This window comes from Sitophilus oryzae, unplaced genomic scaffold, assembly GCF_002938485.1.
Source record: "Sitophilus oryzae breed Bouriz unplaced genomic scaffold, Soryzae_2.0 scaffold_410_pilon_pilon, whole genome shotgun sequence".
Lineage (NCBI taxonomy): Eukaryota > Metazoa > Arthropoda > Insecta > Coleoptera > Curculionidae > Sitophilus > Sitophilus oryzae.
Genome location: NW_022146986.1, coordinates 60,596 through 77,531, shown reverse-complemented (window position 1 = coordinate 77,531; position 16,936 = coordinate 60,596). Strand labels below are relative to the sequence as shown.

At 32.1% G+C, this 16,936-nt stretch overlaps 1 protein-coding gene across 1 annotated transcript in view; it reads left to right on the top strand.

The window, feature by feature from the left end:
* Positions 1–6,533: 6,533 nt before the first annotated feature.
* LOC115885657 overlaps positions 6,534–16,936 on the top strand; it is a gene marked incomplete at its 3' end in the record, with an annotated part of 62,313 nt that continues 51,910 nt past the window's right edge. The window contains 1 exon segment of the mRNA XM_030904635.1: positions 6,534–7,015. Coding sequence (XP_030760495.1) covers positions 6,867–7,015 — 149 coding nt within the window.

Here is a 16,936-nt window from a genome sequence, read left to right as displayed (position 1 = left end):
AGACTGTAAAATAGTTGTGTAGCGTGCGGTAGATCTCGGTCAAAAATTGAGAGAAATAATGGAATAACTTTTCGCTAGTAAGTGACTATAGAATATACATACGTGTAGTAAACCGATCGTTTTTTGTTTATTATTTGTCAAAGATTAGATGTCAAAGAATTTAGATACGTCAATTTGACTTACCTGCTTCAGTAGCGTATCGGATGTTTGTGTTAATAAATACATTTTTATTAGAATTATATATTTTTATAACAATTTTAATAACTACCGACATTTATTCACAACGTAAAATAAAACAATAAATTATTGAGTCTACCCCACGTCTACCCTACATCATAGTTTTACACGTTTTAAATAAAATTAGAACGGCACTGATAAACCGGAATTTAAGTCGGCCATTTTAGAGCCCATTCGAGGTGGATCTAAGATTTTTGATATGCTCCTTTTTTAATATTTTTATTCAAAGGGTGGTAGAAAGACAGACCCCGCAGACGCTCAGTTGTTTTTTTCTACAGTAAACTGGGTAACACACCCACGCCGTTTCAGAACATTTTGTTACAGTAAAGTTAATACTAGACTGAACTTGTGTCTGTTGACTGAGCAAAAATGAACTGAAGAAAAATTCCAATTCAAACCAATTCAGGCCAAATTCAAACAGGTTCTGATTTCGCTCAACTCGAGCCAACAGCCTGCACAGGCGGTCTGAGCGATGAAACTGGGCGTCTGTGGGTGCCTTTATACAGGTGAACGGAAAGTAAGGTATCCAGCTTTTGGGTTTGCTTGAGAAAGATTAAATATTGTAAGTCATTTTTTACCTTGTACCTTACCTAGTAAGTATTTTTTTGTTGGAAATATATAGCTATGTATATATTTTAAAAGTCAATAACCATATCTCTGAGATGTGGTCAGAAATGATTTATATATTATTTGCCAATTTAAGTCTTTTTTATGAAATGAAGATGATTTAATAATATTAGGCTTGTTCCAAACAATGGCATATAACTATATAGTTTAAAAACGGTTGAACAAGATATTGTACCTACTTTTTTCATTGTCTAGTTTATGTTGAAATACACAACTGTCATCACCATAGTTACAATAGTCTATGGTTGGAGCAAACCTAATATAGTTGTATGTATATCATCAATGATAAGTCTATTAAGTATAATTATTATATAATATGCATTTTTTAACCATACTTTAAGTTCAAATATGAAAAAAAATGTTATTCTTGTCAATTCGGTACTATATATTTTTATTGCATTTATTTCTTAAATATAGAAATAATTTATATTTTTATAACGCTTTAACGTAAGATGACTAGATAGTCTTTAGGTCTTAACAGATGCTATAATATTCCTTAAGGTTGTCTTGTATACAGGACACGCGTTTTTATATACATATTTATATTTATTAATTATTGTACGCACTAAAATGCAATATACAACAGACACTAAACGATAAATGTGCTTATTTATATTATAATATACAATATTTTATTTAAATTTATTTATACAGGGTGTATCTTTCAAAAAGGGACCGTTTAAATTAATTTTCTATGCTTGCGGTATATTTTGGTTTGTATAATTGTAGTATATTAATGTCTCTAAGAGGGTTCTTAAAGTGTCTTTATCTGATTTGAAATATACTATAAGTGTGTTTTTCAAAAGTGGTTAATATTTTTTTTAAGCCAAAATGTGAAAAGTTGACATATGAAATGTCATTCTATTCGGAATGTGTTTCTATCAAATAAAGTAAAAAAAATACCGAGGATACCATTAAAAAAAAATTGTTGTCATTTCCAGTGAAACGGGAAGTGACCGAACTAATTGAATACGTCAATCAATCCCTGGTTTCTATCATATTCAAACATACGTGAGCCACTTTTGAAAGACAACCGGTATATATAGAATTATTTTTTACGTTAAGCTGATAATGAAACAGTTTTTTTTTTGTTGATTAACTGACATAGCCTAAACTGACTTATTTTTAGTCGTTAATTCAAAATTATACAGATTTTATTTAGATTATAAAATCCATCCATATTTTTGCTGTTAAAAAGAATTGTCAAGCCTAGATAAATAATTATGGATTTTTTAAGATAATTTTTTTTTTGCTAATATTGAGTTACCTGGAGACATCTTTATTGAGATATTTTTTTATTAAATCAACTATCTTAATACAAATGTAGGTTGAAGTGATTCCAAAAACTATTAGTAATAGAGTGCAGCAAATCCGGCCTGATTATAGGTTATATTACGTAACAATAAAATCATAAATATTTGCTGTCCCAAAAGATTTTTTCTTAGTTATTTTAGCGCCAAGAGCCTACTATCAAAGATTATGCAGATTATAAACTTTGTTTTTTCTTTGTTGTTTTTCGTGGTTCCAATTTTCGGAATCGGGCACTAGTTAGGTTACTAGTTTGCGCACGTAGCACGCCCACTTACGGCTTCTAAAATTGTGCACATCGCCTGACCGGCACAGTTATTAGAGAGATATCGGAAAACCGAATAGCGTCATGCAGTATTTACGCCTACCTTATCATGGTTACGATATGCGCGAGTCAATTTTTAACGCAACACCCACTAATAACGTTACCGCCTGACGTAATTTGCGGATCAATTACACCAAGCGCTATTTCTAAATAACGTTTAAAAATATGCTTAAATGAGCATGTGCGGGTATTTGACAACCGGGGCCGGCCGGCGAGATCTTTTATTTTAGGTTATGTTTGAATTGTTTTGAATTATTAATTTAGTTTTATTAGGTAATTTGATATTTAAATAGCTGGGATTAGTTTTAATTAAATAAATATGGCTCAAAATATGGATTCCACCTCTTCCAATATTAAAGAACCTATAAAGAGGCTTAGGTTTACAGCAAATGACGACTTAGCCCTTCTAAGAAAATTTGTTGCCGTAAACCCACTGGCAGACGTTGAACAATAAAGCACTGGAAATAAGCACTTTAGCCCTTTAGTTTTAAAATACCTAGTAAACAAAATAATTTCAAAGTTTTAAATTCAAAGTTAGGTTAAGTTTAAATAGCGGACGCGACGCGAACAGAATTCTTTCCGATCCGATAACTATAAATGAAGAGAGTTAATACCACCTCACGTAAAGGAAATAACACCTGGCCTTATTAACGTCCATGCACGCTATTCGGTTTAGCGATATCTCTCTATTACGCTGTTTATTGTTATTTTACGCGAGTTTATTTTTGCGCACAGGAAATTTAGTCCTTTGCACATCGTTATAAAAAACAATTTTCGTACCACGAATTAGGGACAAGATTTTTATCTGTATACTTATAGGATACCTAATCTGTGCTACTATGTTGTTGACTCAAATTTTCATCACTTCAACCTACTATGCACTTCGATGCATATATATACAAGTTTAGCTTTATACATTTTTTATGATTTTTTCAATAAGATTTCTTTAACGTGCTTTAGGAATATAAGAGTAAACTAAAAAGTATTAAAAAAAGAGGGTGATAGGTATTTTGCTTTTTTACACTGATTAAAAACGCGATACCCCATTTTAACATTTAGAAAAATTAAAGGGAATTAAGTCATAATACTATACTGAAAGTGTTCTTTTTTTCTCGCGTGATGAGAAGTAAAATTGGTTGTATCTAGAGAACGGAGAGGTATATCGTAGATTTAAAGAGAAAAAAGTGTGTATTGTAACAAACTACATTCCATAAAACTTATTTTTTATTGTATATAAAGAGAAACAGATTCCAAGCTTTGTAAGTACTTATTATAATTATATTGTTGGAGAAAATAACTATGTAAAAAATGAATTGAATAAATATATTTCAGATTGATTATGTGTTTTTTTTTTATTATTAAATCATGATAAAAAACCTCTTACTTTACTGTTAGTCTTAGATACCGTATGATTGAAAAAAAACGACGTCAAAGACAGCTGAGGAATGATAATCGATGATAATTTTGACGAGGTCAGGCCCTAGATGGCCTTTACTAAAAATCCAGACGTTTCCAGACACACAAATCTATTTCCAAAAATGTTTTTTTCGAATTTTAAACTAAACCGTTTAAAAATCATTTTTACTTGGTATAAAAATAAATTATAACCTTCTTAAGGCCAACTGGCAGTAAGCGCCATTAAAAATAAAGATAAAAAATAAATGACGTCTAGAGCTTAACCTCGCCAAAATTATCATCGATCGTCATTTCCCAGCCGTCTTTAACGCCATTTTTTTTCAGTCGTATTAGTCATTTTTTTGTGACACAACCAATCAATAACTTTTTTGTTGTTTTTGCTCTATCTGTCGCATTGTTGATATACTACTAAGTCGAACTTGACCTTGTAACTTTTCTATTTTTTCTTCCTCGACGCGTACGGCTATATATCGCTGTTGTCCCCTCCCCCCTCCCTCTTTATGTCATCGTATCATTTTGCCTGCTCTTTCCCGTGCCGTCGTCTGGATAGATATTTCCTCTTTACGTATCCGGAACAGCCGGAAGCCAGCACGCGCCGCACAATAGTCCACACACCACGCAATGGTCGCATTTGAGAAAATCTAGCCATAAGCACTGTAAAATATTAGATTATAATATTAATAATCTATCAATTTATGAAGTAATGATTATTTTTATGTAAAGACTGACACGGCACGCAGGTAGACGCTTACAGCCTGAAAGATACGCTAGACTGCCTACTTTAAATTGTCTATACACATAACATACTTCAGAGATATGGTCTTGTTTATTGGAGTAACGCTGACACAGCCAACCTAACAATGGGTATTTCATTACGGGTATTAAGTAACATTCTTTAAATAAAAATAATCTGAATAACATCAGAAGTGGGATTAATATCCCACTAAGATATATTATAATGTCAATTTATGAAATAGTGATTATGTTTGAACAGCAAGGACTTTTTGATATTGTTTTAAACTGATGCATCCTTAATTAAACATCGTTAATGTGAAAAAATAGATGTAGTAATACTCTTACTACATATTTTAATAATTTTTATTGTGCAAAACTGCCAGAAACCTTCATATTGTCTTCTTTTTGGATAAAAATCCTTCAGACCTTCAATCGACAAAATTTGGCTCTAAAATCTTTCATATTGAAGAAAATCCTTCAATTCTGGCAACACTGGCAAGACTAAACTATGCGCCCATCCTATCAAAAATCTGCACAAGCTGGTGTAGGTACAGGGATAGAGAAGAGAGGGTGCAGATATAGAAAGAGGACAAACACAATAGGCCTTGCAGATATAACGCTAGTATTGGTTTTGGTTATCCCACTTCTGATGTTAGATTATAATGTCAATTTATGAAATAATGATTATGTTTATGTAAAGAGTGACAAGGAACGGCAAGGGCTTTTTGACAGCGACATTGCTTTAAACTGAGGCATCCTTAATAAACAGTACACCGCCTGTATTATCAACTTTTCTGATATAGTTTACAAATTTTGTGTCACTGATAATTTTTACCGAACCGAGATCTAACACTTCTTTAAACAAATTGAACTATTACACAATCTATTAAGTTCAGATATATAATATCAATATCATATGCAAAAAAAATGGCTTCGGGAGGCACTTATAGCCGCCCATACTAAAATATGTTAATAAAAAGTTGGTAGGCAGTTCTTTTAGTTTCAATTATCTCAAAAGCTGCAACTTTGACTGGTTTTGATGTTATTACAATTTGTTTTGCAAATATTATTCCTAATCTTAAATTGAAAACCGCGTTTCGCTAGCTACTGTAATTTTGGAGTTACGATTTTTTAAAATTTTTAACCCCCTCCCATACCCCTTTACCAACCCCCTACCCCCACCATCCAGATTCCCGGGTGCCACAGTATTTTTGTGCCAAATTTGGTTAAAATCGGTTTAGCGGTTTTTGAGTTATCGTGTTACAGACAGACGGACAGACAGACAGATACCATGAAAATATTTTGTATTTAGCTCATTTATGACCCAAATAACTCATTTTGAGTGAAATTAAAAAAAACTTTTTTTTGCCGATCTTAATAGCCTACCATACCTGTTGGTGTGGTCGGCTAAAAATTACCGAATTGTACGTAGAATCTAATAAAACAAAAAATAGGGTATTACCATTAAAAAATATATGTTATATCTACAACACTTTTTTGAAGTACCTTGTATACTCTACAGTAATTTTAAAATGTGCTTCTTAACGTTCCCTATAACTTGTCTGGTTAACATTTTGAAGAAATGAAGAACTCGAAACAAATAAAGGGTTCAAGAGAAAAAAACGTTGGCCAACTCGGCTTGTCTCGTGGCAGCCTTCCTCAAAAAATCGATAGAAAATGTCTCGCTCTCGTCAGGTCTGGACACACCTTAATGCTAGTATTGGTTTTGGTTTTGTTTTTTTTGCCAAGAAAAGCAATATTTTTGTCTCGCTTTTATGTAAAATCTTCTCATAGCGCGCTGCCTGCTGCCTCTCCCCCTATTTCTAGCTGGAGGAGATCCGAAGCCGAAGTTTGTGGAGCCGGTGAGGCAGGGGTCAAGGGGAAGGTTGCTCTGGATCGCGAGCCGCAGTCCGGCGTGCGCCTGGGCTCGCGTGTCAGTCGGAAGCAACACGTGGCCTTGGCCAGATGGCTTTCCATCACTTGTCCCTACACCCCCGCCGCAGGCTCGTTTTCTAACCCCAATTTTATATCATTTCCGCGAAAAATCCTCTACTTATGACTGAAGGTAACCTGGAAAATAACGTTACGTAACCGGAAAATTTGCTTTAAGTCGTAATGTGGATGATTCCAGTTAATACAGCCGAGTTGTATGGGTGGTGAGGTTGGAGAACTATGGAAGGCTCGAAGGACGTGATAGTAGTGGTTGTGGTGGTTTGAAATGGAAGAGACGGTAGATGGGACTTCCGAGGATGTTTTGGCGGCGGCTACTCGCGAGGCCGCCTATCTCACGGATAAGGAGAGGGAGGCTATTTTGGCTGTTCTGACCAAGGACGAGCAGTTGAGGAGGCAGCAACAGGTTAAAGTTTTGTAAGTGTGTTTGTTTATTTTATAAAGTTTTGTTTTTTTGTTGTTGATGTTTTTTTTTCTTTAACAAAATTGTACAGGGGTATATCGAAATGAAATTTTGGGAGCATAAAATAATTAATTAATTGTTAATTGAAAGCATTTTGTAAAAATATATTAGAGATATACAGGGTGTCCCCAAAAAATTTTTTTTTGTAATGGAACACCTTATACAGGGTGGTCCGAACTGTATTCCGGAAACTTCGGCAGCATATTCTGCAGTTAAAAAGAAGTAAAAAACTTCTTATAAATGTATGTCTTAAAATGCTTAGTTTCGGAGATACAGGGCGTAGAAATTTCATTTTTATTTCGATATTTTCCAAATAATTTCTGAAGTTACGTCAATATTTGGATGAAAATTGATGTCTGATAGTTTTTTGACATGAGAAATTTGATTTTGATATCATTATGACTCCTATTTGTAGAGGGCGCCACCTACATGTGTTTTAACTGGTTTGAAGAGTAATAACTTTTTGTCCGTACCTGTATAGAACTGCGGAGTGAAAAAATATACATTTTTGTATTTTTTTACTTAAAAAATGTCTCTTGGTAAAAATCGTTACGAGCAACCCTTCTCGAGATATTTAGAATGGAAATAGTCAATGCATGTCATTATTGACAAAAAATAAACAACATGTTGAGTAGATAATTATTTGACTAAAATGACAAATTTGGTAAATTTTTATTTTTTTAAATTAATCGTAAAATTTTCTTCGAAAAAATGATGATTGATGATGATTTGGCACAAAAACATTTCAAATTTATGATTTCCGTCTATTAACTATTTAAACAACATGTTTAATTTATGTCAATGAAGACGTATTGATAATTTCGATTTCAAATATCTCGAGAACTTTTACTCGTGGCGATTTTTATTAAGAGATATTTTTTACATTAAAAACGTCGTAAATGTATATTTTTTTACTTAGTAGTTTTATACAGCTACGGACGAAAAGTTATGACTCTTCAAACTAGTTAAAAATATGTAGGTGGCGCCCTCTACAAGTAGGAGTCATATTGACATTAACATCGAATTTCTCATATCAAAAAACTCACAAATACCAGATTTCATCCAAATATTGACGTTACTTCATAAATTATTTGGAAAAATTGAAATAAAAAGGAAACTTCGACGCCCTGTATCTTCCAAACTAAGTATTTTAGTACATACATTTATAAGAACTTTTTTACTTATTTTTATCTGCAGAATACGGTGCCAAAGTTTCCGGAATACAATTCGGACCACCCTGTATATTAATTGATTTTCGGATTCTAGGAAAAAATAAAATTAAGTTTTATTAAAGAAGCATATGCCTAAAGTGCAAGTATTTTGATATATTTCACATTTTGTGAAAATGAAGAGTAAATTTTAAATTTCAATAACACTAACTACCTAAATCTTAATTTACCCCGTATAGATTGATATTTAATTACAATAACCATTGTACGTTAAACCAAATTAAAATTTGAGCCGAAAAGTTATACGGGGTGGGACAAAATTAATTTGGAACATTGGTCACTTTTAAAAGCAAGTTACTCCTTTATTTTAAATGGAACACCCAGTATGTTATTCCGGTGTTCAATGGGGAATTCATATATCATCAAAATATTATTAAGGTCGCCTACCTCTCGGACAAATGTTCTCCTAGATATTTTAATTTTTATGATTTTGCGTCAGTAGATTTTTATTATTTGAAAAAATGTAGGTAGCTGTGATATACCTTTTGTTAATTTAACAAAAATTAAAGGGTCTAGAGTAAAATATTTAACGGTAATAAAAAATACACGTTTAAAACATATTTTAATTATTACAGAATTAAAAATACCTATATGTAAACCTATAATTATGTGACAAAAATTAGCTAGACGAAATCAAATACTCAAAATGCTTCCTTTCTTGTTAACTGCATAAAATGATTCTTTTTTCAAAAGTTCTTTTTATTTTCAAAGGTATATGTGGAGTTCTACTTCGAAATGCAGCTACAATTATTTCTCTTATGTTGTTGATAATAGTTGACCAAGTTCTGTAAACACTGTGACAGTTGTATCTGCCATTGTCATTTTAATTCATTCGAAACTGACATAAGTAAGTACAATAACAATGACAAATACTTTTTTGTCGATAAAAAGCCTACCCTCTTGGCCAATTTTCGGAAAAATAGGTTATAAAAGTCAATAAAAATAAAAAGATTTATAATAGTTTGAAAGTTGAAAGACTTATAACGAGCTCTAGCGCCACAGGTGCCCCACTATCGTTATTGGGGACTTGTTTTTCACTCTATCCGCAATCAGAGGAGAATAATAGGACGTCGTTTAGCTTTTTGGGCCCCATGTGGCCCTACGAGCCGCTTGATTGATGACTATCCCTAGACGTCCACCTCCTACTCCACCCTTTAGGCTTGATGTATGTCCGACGATCATTTTTCTTTGTCGAAAAATCAAATTAACATACTGAAGCCGTTGTGTTTATATATTTAATACCAATTAAAATTTTAGCAATTAACTATGGCAACATATTCGTCGCCGGGCTGACTAACTGGAATTTAAATTTCCCGCTGCGGATTCAGGTGGTAACTCTGCTGTAAAAAATGCCAAGTTGCCACATTTATTTATTATCTTTCCTGACATTGTCATTCGTTTTGAAACTTTAGTTTTGTATTGGGAGTTTTTGGTTAAGACGAATTGTGTTGTGATATTTTAAGCTAAACATTTTTTACTAGCAGACCTTGCAGTCGAACATTGTTTTTTTTAGAACCTCTTTTAGTGGGAAGTGTACAAGATAGCTTAATAGCCATAAAAAATGCATTGCAACTTTATTAGAATATTTTGAACAAGAAAGCGATAGTAATGACCCTTTAAAATATAACACACTTGATATTTTCCTCGATTCCTCTTCGAGATATAGGGTATATAAAAATTCGCCCGCTTTTAAATAAGTAGGCTTTGAACGGCACCGGCTGTAATGCAAAAAATTCTAGCTGTGAACCTCAATTAAAATGAAAATAATATTTGCTAAGAGAGATGCAGAATTTTATAACAATTTAAAATATATTTAACCAACATCAACACATTTAAACTATATGTAATAACAGTAAAAATAAATAGCAAACCAAGACATGAGATTTTGCTACAGGTGTTCGACATATCGACCATCTTCTCTTATGGACAGACGGGGCAGTTTTTGAAAATTTCTCGCGGAATTCATTAACTCAGTGGGGTGAAAGATACCCTCTTATAACTGCTAAGTATTTTTAATTCTTGTCTAGATTATACGGAAGAATAAGGAACCTTTATTCTTCCGCAAATATATCCATAGGATTAGATCCATGGGCACTAAGTCAGGCGGCCTCGACGGCCAACGGCTGGGATCTTGGTTAGCTATCCAATTATTCTTGAAATTGGCTGCAAAAAATTTGCTGATAACTTCAGCGTTCAGAGGCGGTGCGTCGTTTTGCTGGAAAAATATGTTTTCGAATTCCATTAAGGACATATCCTCAATAAGTGGTCCAAAGCCTACTATAGTTAAAAGTGGCGAACTTATAAAAATTCTGTATTTCGAAGGGGATTATAACAAAATATCAAGTGTGCTATATTTTTGGAAAGGTAATTTTAAATTCTTTTCAGTTAATTAAAAATATAGAGGGTGTCCCAAATAAAAAATCATTTTTTCTGTTGATAACTCTTAAATTATTAATTTTAAAAAAATTATACTTAAACCATTAAATTCTACGTAAAAAGTTGCTTTGGATATGTTTTCATAGAAATACAAAATTTTCCATAGCAAAAAGTTACAGTGATTTGTTAAAAATGCTCATTTTTGAAAAACACCCCGTAACTCCGAAACGGTAACAGATATTGATGTGCGGTTTTCACCATCATGTTTTTGATAAAAATTGAGCTCCAGACACCGATATTAGTTTTCGTCTATCTCCTATAGAAAAGGGTGTTTCCATTTAAAAGCGTCGAATTTGACCCACCCTGTACATTAATTGCTGTTAAGGAGGTGAGTTTTGTTGATGTAAATAATAACTGTTTTTATATAAATTATATTATTTAAAACTGGGCAACGCTGTTCCGGTCAAGATTAATCACGTGACTAAAAGTTTATTTGATTTGAACTATAGGTTGTTAAACAATTATTATTAATGATTGTTGATCTTGAAAAAAAGCCTTTTTTGTGATTGGAGGTGATCAGAATCATGTTGATGGCTCCCTCTACAAGTAGGAATCCTCCTGCCATTTACATCGAATTTCTTGTGTCAAAAAATACCCGGACACCAATTTTCAGTCAAATATTGACCTTAATTCCGAACATATTTGGAAAACCGGAAATAATACTGAAACTTCTACACTCTATATCTCCGATCAAACCAAACCAAACTATATTTATACGAACTTTTTTACTTATTTTTATCTACAGAACTTGTTACCGAAATTTCCCGATTACAATTTGGACAACCCTGTATAGTAAATCATATTTATTACGTTTTTTGGGGAAACAATTCATTATGAAATTGATTAAGACGAATTCAACAAATACTTTTAGATTTCCTTGCAGATTCCGGCATTTCTCATTTCTAATAACGCCGACTGATAAAAATTGAAAGATAAATCTTTCGTTTTCATTACTAAGAAAAATTCTACTTAAGTCTTTTTCAAGACTTTTTTCACTTTAAATTGGGTATTTTTAAACCATCATCGCGCCAAAAAAAGAATCCCTCCCTAATTTGACGTTTCAAAAACTGGCAAAGCGGAAAATCGGCATTTAAGTCTTTGGAAGCTCGATTTTTAATTTAATTATCAAGTTAAACGAAAAATGCGACCTCTCAGCGAGTGCTTCAAGTATCTCTTTGAGGATTAAAGCATTCCTGAAAAGTTTCCACTGTGCTGCGGGGCAAAAAATAACTGAATTTAATATTTATGTAGTGTGCTTTGTTCATTTTGGAACTTCATACTTTTTCTTTTAAGTTTATAAAGTCGGATTATTGTTTTGTGTTTATTCAGCCTGTATTGATTTCATAAATTTTCGTCTTAAATTATTTTTTTCTGTATAAAGTAAAATTTAAATATAAATTTATTAATGAGTGAGTAAGAAATAATTAAACGAAGAAATAATTAAAATAAATATAGATATTGATTTTAAAAATTAATGAATACATACCGGGTGTTTCTCAAAAGTGACTCACCCCTATAACGTTTTTATTTTTCCAGATAAAAAAAAACGAGATTTGGTATGTTATAGTCTGTAAAACGAATAACTTTGAATTTGACAGTTCCCGCGGGCTTTTCTAGTGTTAATTTTATTAGGTTAGCAACTTGCGGCTATGCTGACGCAATGCCGTCTCTAATAGAATAGCCTCGGAGCAAGATTTATGACGTCACGCTAGTTAGATATTACGGATTAATAAATATGTTGTAGAATACATGGAAAACATAATTATTCCTCGTATTTTTGGTTTGTATTTTAAAAATGATATAGTTTACATGAAATATACATAATATGAAGTTAATAAATACAATATATATATACATATTTATAGTAATAAATACTTTGGCAGATAAATTATGACCCATACAAATGCAGCAAATGTTTTACAATATGGCTGAAATCGTACTCCATAGTCAATGTAGATAGTTTTTGTGTTAAGAATAATAATTTAAAAAAATATGTGGTCATCTTTTGACAAGTTTATATTAGTTTATTAATTGCAGGAAACATTATAATATATAAATAAATTTTGTGAATGCAAATAATAATACATACATCACTATTAGTAAATATTGAATGTTTTTTGTTAAATTAGATCGATTTTCAAACCCCAAAATTTAAGATATATTTTACATTTTATCCATTATCTTATGTACCACCTATTTATTATTTGTATATTGTAAAACATTTGCTGCATTTGTATGGTTCATAGTTTATTTACTAAAGTATACTTTACTTATATATAAATATAAAGTATTTGCCTACTATAAATAGGTATATATTATATTGTATTTATTAACTGTATATTATGTATATTTCATGTAAACTATATCATTTTTAAAATACAAACCAAAAATACAAGGAATAATTATGTTTTCCATGTATTCTACAACACATTTATTAATCCGTAGTATCTAACTAGCGTGACGTCATAAATCTCGCTCCGTGGCTGTTCTATTAGAGACGGCATTGCTCTAATATTTAGAAATGTCAAAAGCTGATGACATTTTACTTTTGTCAATTATGACATTTCGTGTTGATTTTTGCAAGAAGAGGAAGAACTGTCACTTGTTTTATTATTTTCCTTTTCTATTTCACGAAAGTAAAAAGAGTTACCTATCTGATTCGTTCAGGCACTCAATTTAAAGAATATCAGTAACTTTTTTGATAGAGGGATTTTATATTTGCCATGTTGGTAAAAAATAACGGTCAAAATTCAAAGTTATTCATTTTATAGACTATAGTATATATATGACATAAATTAGGATTGATTGACGTTTTTAGTTGTTTTCACTCACTTCCTGTTTCACCGGGAATGACTACAACTTTTGATTTTTAAATGGCACTCTCGGTATTTTTTTACTTTATTTAATAGAAAATAACACTTTGAATAGAATGACAAATCACATGTCAACTTTTGACATTTTCGTATATGGTTTATTTCAAAATTGTAACATGCGGTTCATAACGACAATTTGACTCGAAATACCAAGTGTGTGGTATCAAATTGTTCGTAAAAAATGCTTTTTTCAAATATGCTAATAAGCCATCCTCGTTCCTTTTGAAAAAATTGAGATATGATTAAAAATACGATTTGAGCATCTTTTAAATGGCCAAAACAAGACACTAAAAACATTAGACGATCAAATCTATTTTTCCAAGGCTTTTTGATTAAAAATTAGTGTTTTTAACATAGCCATGGCACTCTAGATTGAAATTGAAAACTCCAATTTTTTTAAGTAAGAATGTCAAAAATTGACATATAATTATGTCATTCTATTCAGTGTCATTTTCTATCGAATAAAGTAAAAAAATGCCGAGGAAGCCATTTAAAAATAAAAAATTGTAGTCATTTCTGAGTGGCCGGAGACAACTGAATACGTCAATCAATCTTAATTTATGTCATATACTAACATTCCAAACTTCGTTTTTTTATCTGAAAAAATAAAAAAGTTACAGGAGTGAGCCACTTTTTAGACGCACCCGTTATAAATCTAATACTTCGATATATTTCAGCTATTTTCGAGATTATTTCATAATAACTTAGATAATATTTGGTTCCAGCAAATTCTAAAATAGTATTGACAAATAGTTAGATATTTTGGCGTAGGACGCTAGAAGTTTAAAGCCAATATCTGAATTCTTTAAATATTAAGGCATCTTGGATATCTGCTGGATGGGAAGTTAAAATATTACAAAGAGAAAATAAACTATTAATAACAATGCTGTTATTAATATAGCAAAACTCCATCTTCGGTATCAGTGGTACCAAAATGAGGTGTTCCTGTTGTTTCCCCATTTTCCCCACAGGATTGGCTTTCGCCGTTGTTTCTTAGCTTTAATCTACTGAGGTGTTGAGGAGACAGTGTCCTGATAAAAACCCCGTGACAATCCGAAGAACGTTCTTATTTAAATCAAGGAAAATCTTTGACTTTTCTCGGTCATAAGTCCTGAAAAATTTCCTTGAGTGTCTTAAGCTTGATTTTCATGCGTCCGTTATCCGTTGATACGATGGCCCGACGACGCTCTGATCGGTCAGCGTTTTCGCGCCACTTTTCATCCGTAAATGTTTAAGTCCAGCCCATCAACAGAGATATATCGTCCGGTAACGAACGGTTCTGACACTTTTTTGACAAATTTAATCTAGCTAATAAAAATATAATAGTACAAGAGCTAGCAACGTCGGGAAAACGAGAATTTTAAGAAAGCTGTTTTTTTAAATATATCTTTTGCTATGCTCTCCTGACCAACGTGCGGGCCGTCTGGCTGCCAATAGACCACTCGGTTCACTGCAAAATAAAATTACACTAAATCACCACAATACACCAAAACACTTTTACTTTTACACTGGACGCGCGTTTCGCTAACCATGTTAGCATCATCAGCAGATGATTATAAACTAATTCGGTTCACTACTGCGCATCTACTTTGACTAGGAGATACAATGATGCGATTTTCACATTACTTTGCTGCTTTTTTATGAAACTAAATATGCTACACATATTGTTTGTCCTAGCCTCTTTAGTTCCTGAAATACAGGGCGAATTTGTGATGCGCGGTAGTGAACAGATGTTGAATACAGATATGATGCGCAGTAGTGAACGCAACGTCTACGGGCAGCCAGACAGTTCGCACTCTGTTCAGGAGAGCATAGCAAAAGATATATTAAAGAACCAGCTTTCATAAATTCTCTCTCGAAAACGTTGCTAGCTCTTAAACTATAAGCAAAACAACGAAATCGTTATGGAAATGAAAATATAAAATAACACCAATCACAAGCAAATCGTATATTCAATAAACGGAGGCATGAAAATGCAATAAATTTAAAATCTGCATAATTTTCGAAACAATCGAAGTCTTCAAATTCAACCAATAAAATTAATATTGTATCATCGTATCGTCGGATAACGGATGCATCTTCCAAGTTCTTGAGTTCCGCTTTAAGTTAAAAATTATAAAGATCATCTTAATTAAACAGAGCTTGATATTTTCAACCTTTAAGGAATAATCTCAAGAAATAGACGATCTGGCAACGCTGTTCGGTACAGATGATCGGTACTTTGTACGGAAAGTGCTTGCCCTAGAAAACCAATTAATTTACACTGAGCACGCGAGAACTTGGGTGTGAAAAAGACGGGCCCAGGCTCACCGCGAAATAGATAAATTGGTCGGAGTGGAGATATCAACGCTAGTAACAGGAAATGCAAGCAGATAAATACATTTACGTACACGTTTTGCCCTGATACTGTTAATCGCCGTCGTTCCTCCTCTTTGAAACGTTTGCAAAATTTCAAATACGCAGTTGAATTATTTTTATTTGCGTCGAGTAGAGCAATAAATATACAAGAGAATCTTTATTTTGAATGACATTCAACAGACTTTTATTATAAAGCCGTCTTTTATTTTCGTAGTTCATACTCGTAAAATAGCGAAATTCACAGTTTTTTCTAGGGATATTTGTGTTGTTAAACACACGTTGAAAATGTCACTTGAATGAAGAATTTTATTGTTGTCTCCAGTTGTCATATTCGTTCTGTTATGTCGTGATAGCGTATACCATAGAATAACTAACTGAAAGAAATGAAAACTCCTATGTTAAAGCTTGGAAACACGCGCTTGCCGCGATCCAAGCGGGCTACTGGCAGAACTAAAGGTTCGCGCCATATTTTTAAATGGACCTTTACTGCCAGTTCATAAGTTTTTTACTTATATTTGGTAATTTCAATCTTGATTATTAATTTATTTGTAATAAAACATTTACAAAATAAAAATAATGTATTTTGATACAAATAAATTAATAATCTAGATTGAAATTATCCCTGAAATTAGAATAAAACACGAAAAATTTGTAACTTGATATTTTATTATAACATTTGTTAATAAAAATACATATAACACATTCAATACTATACAAGTAGATAAAAAAGTTATCAGAATTTATACGTTCAGTTATAAATAATTATAAAAAAAAGGTTATAAATTATAAATAAATAAATCATTATATAAAAGGCATATTAGTTAACATGTATCTAATTTGGTATAACTTTAATCTCAACTTTAATGACCTATTCAAATAGAAACATCTTACAATTCGCGTTGTATAATACAGAAAGTAAAGGGGCAAATTTGTTAGTAAATCTATTCTCGATGAACCGAAACATTTTTTTACAAACAAA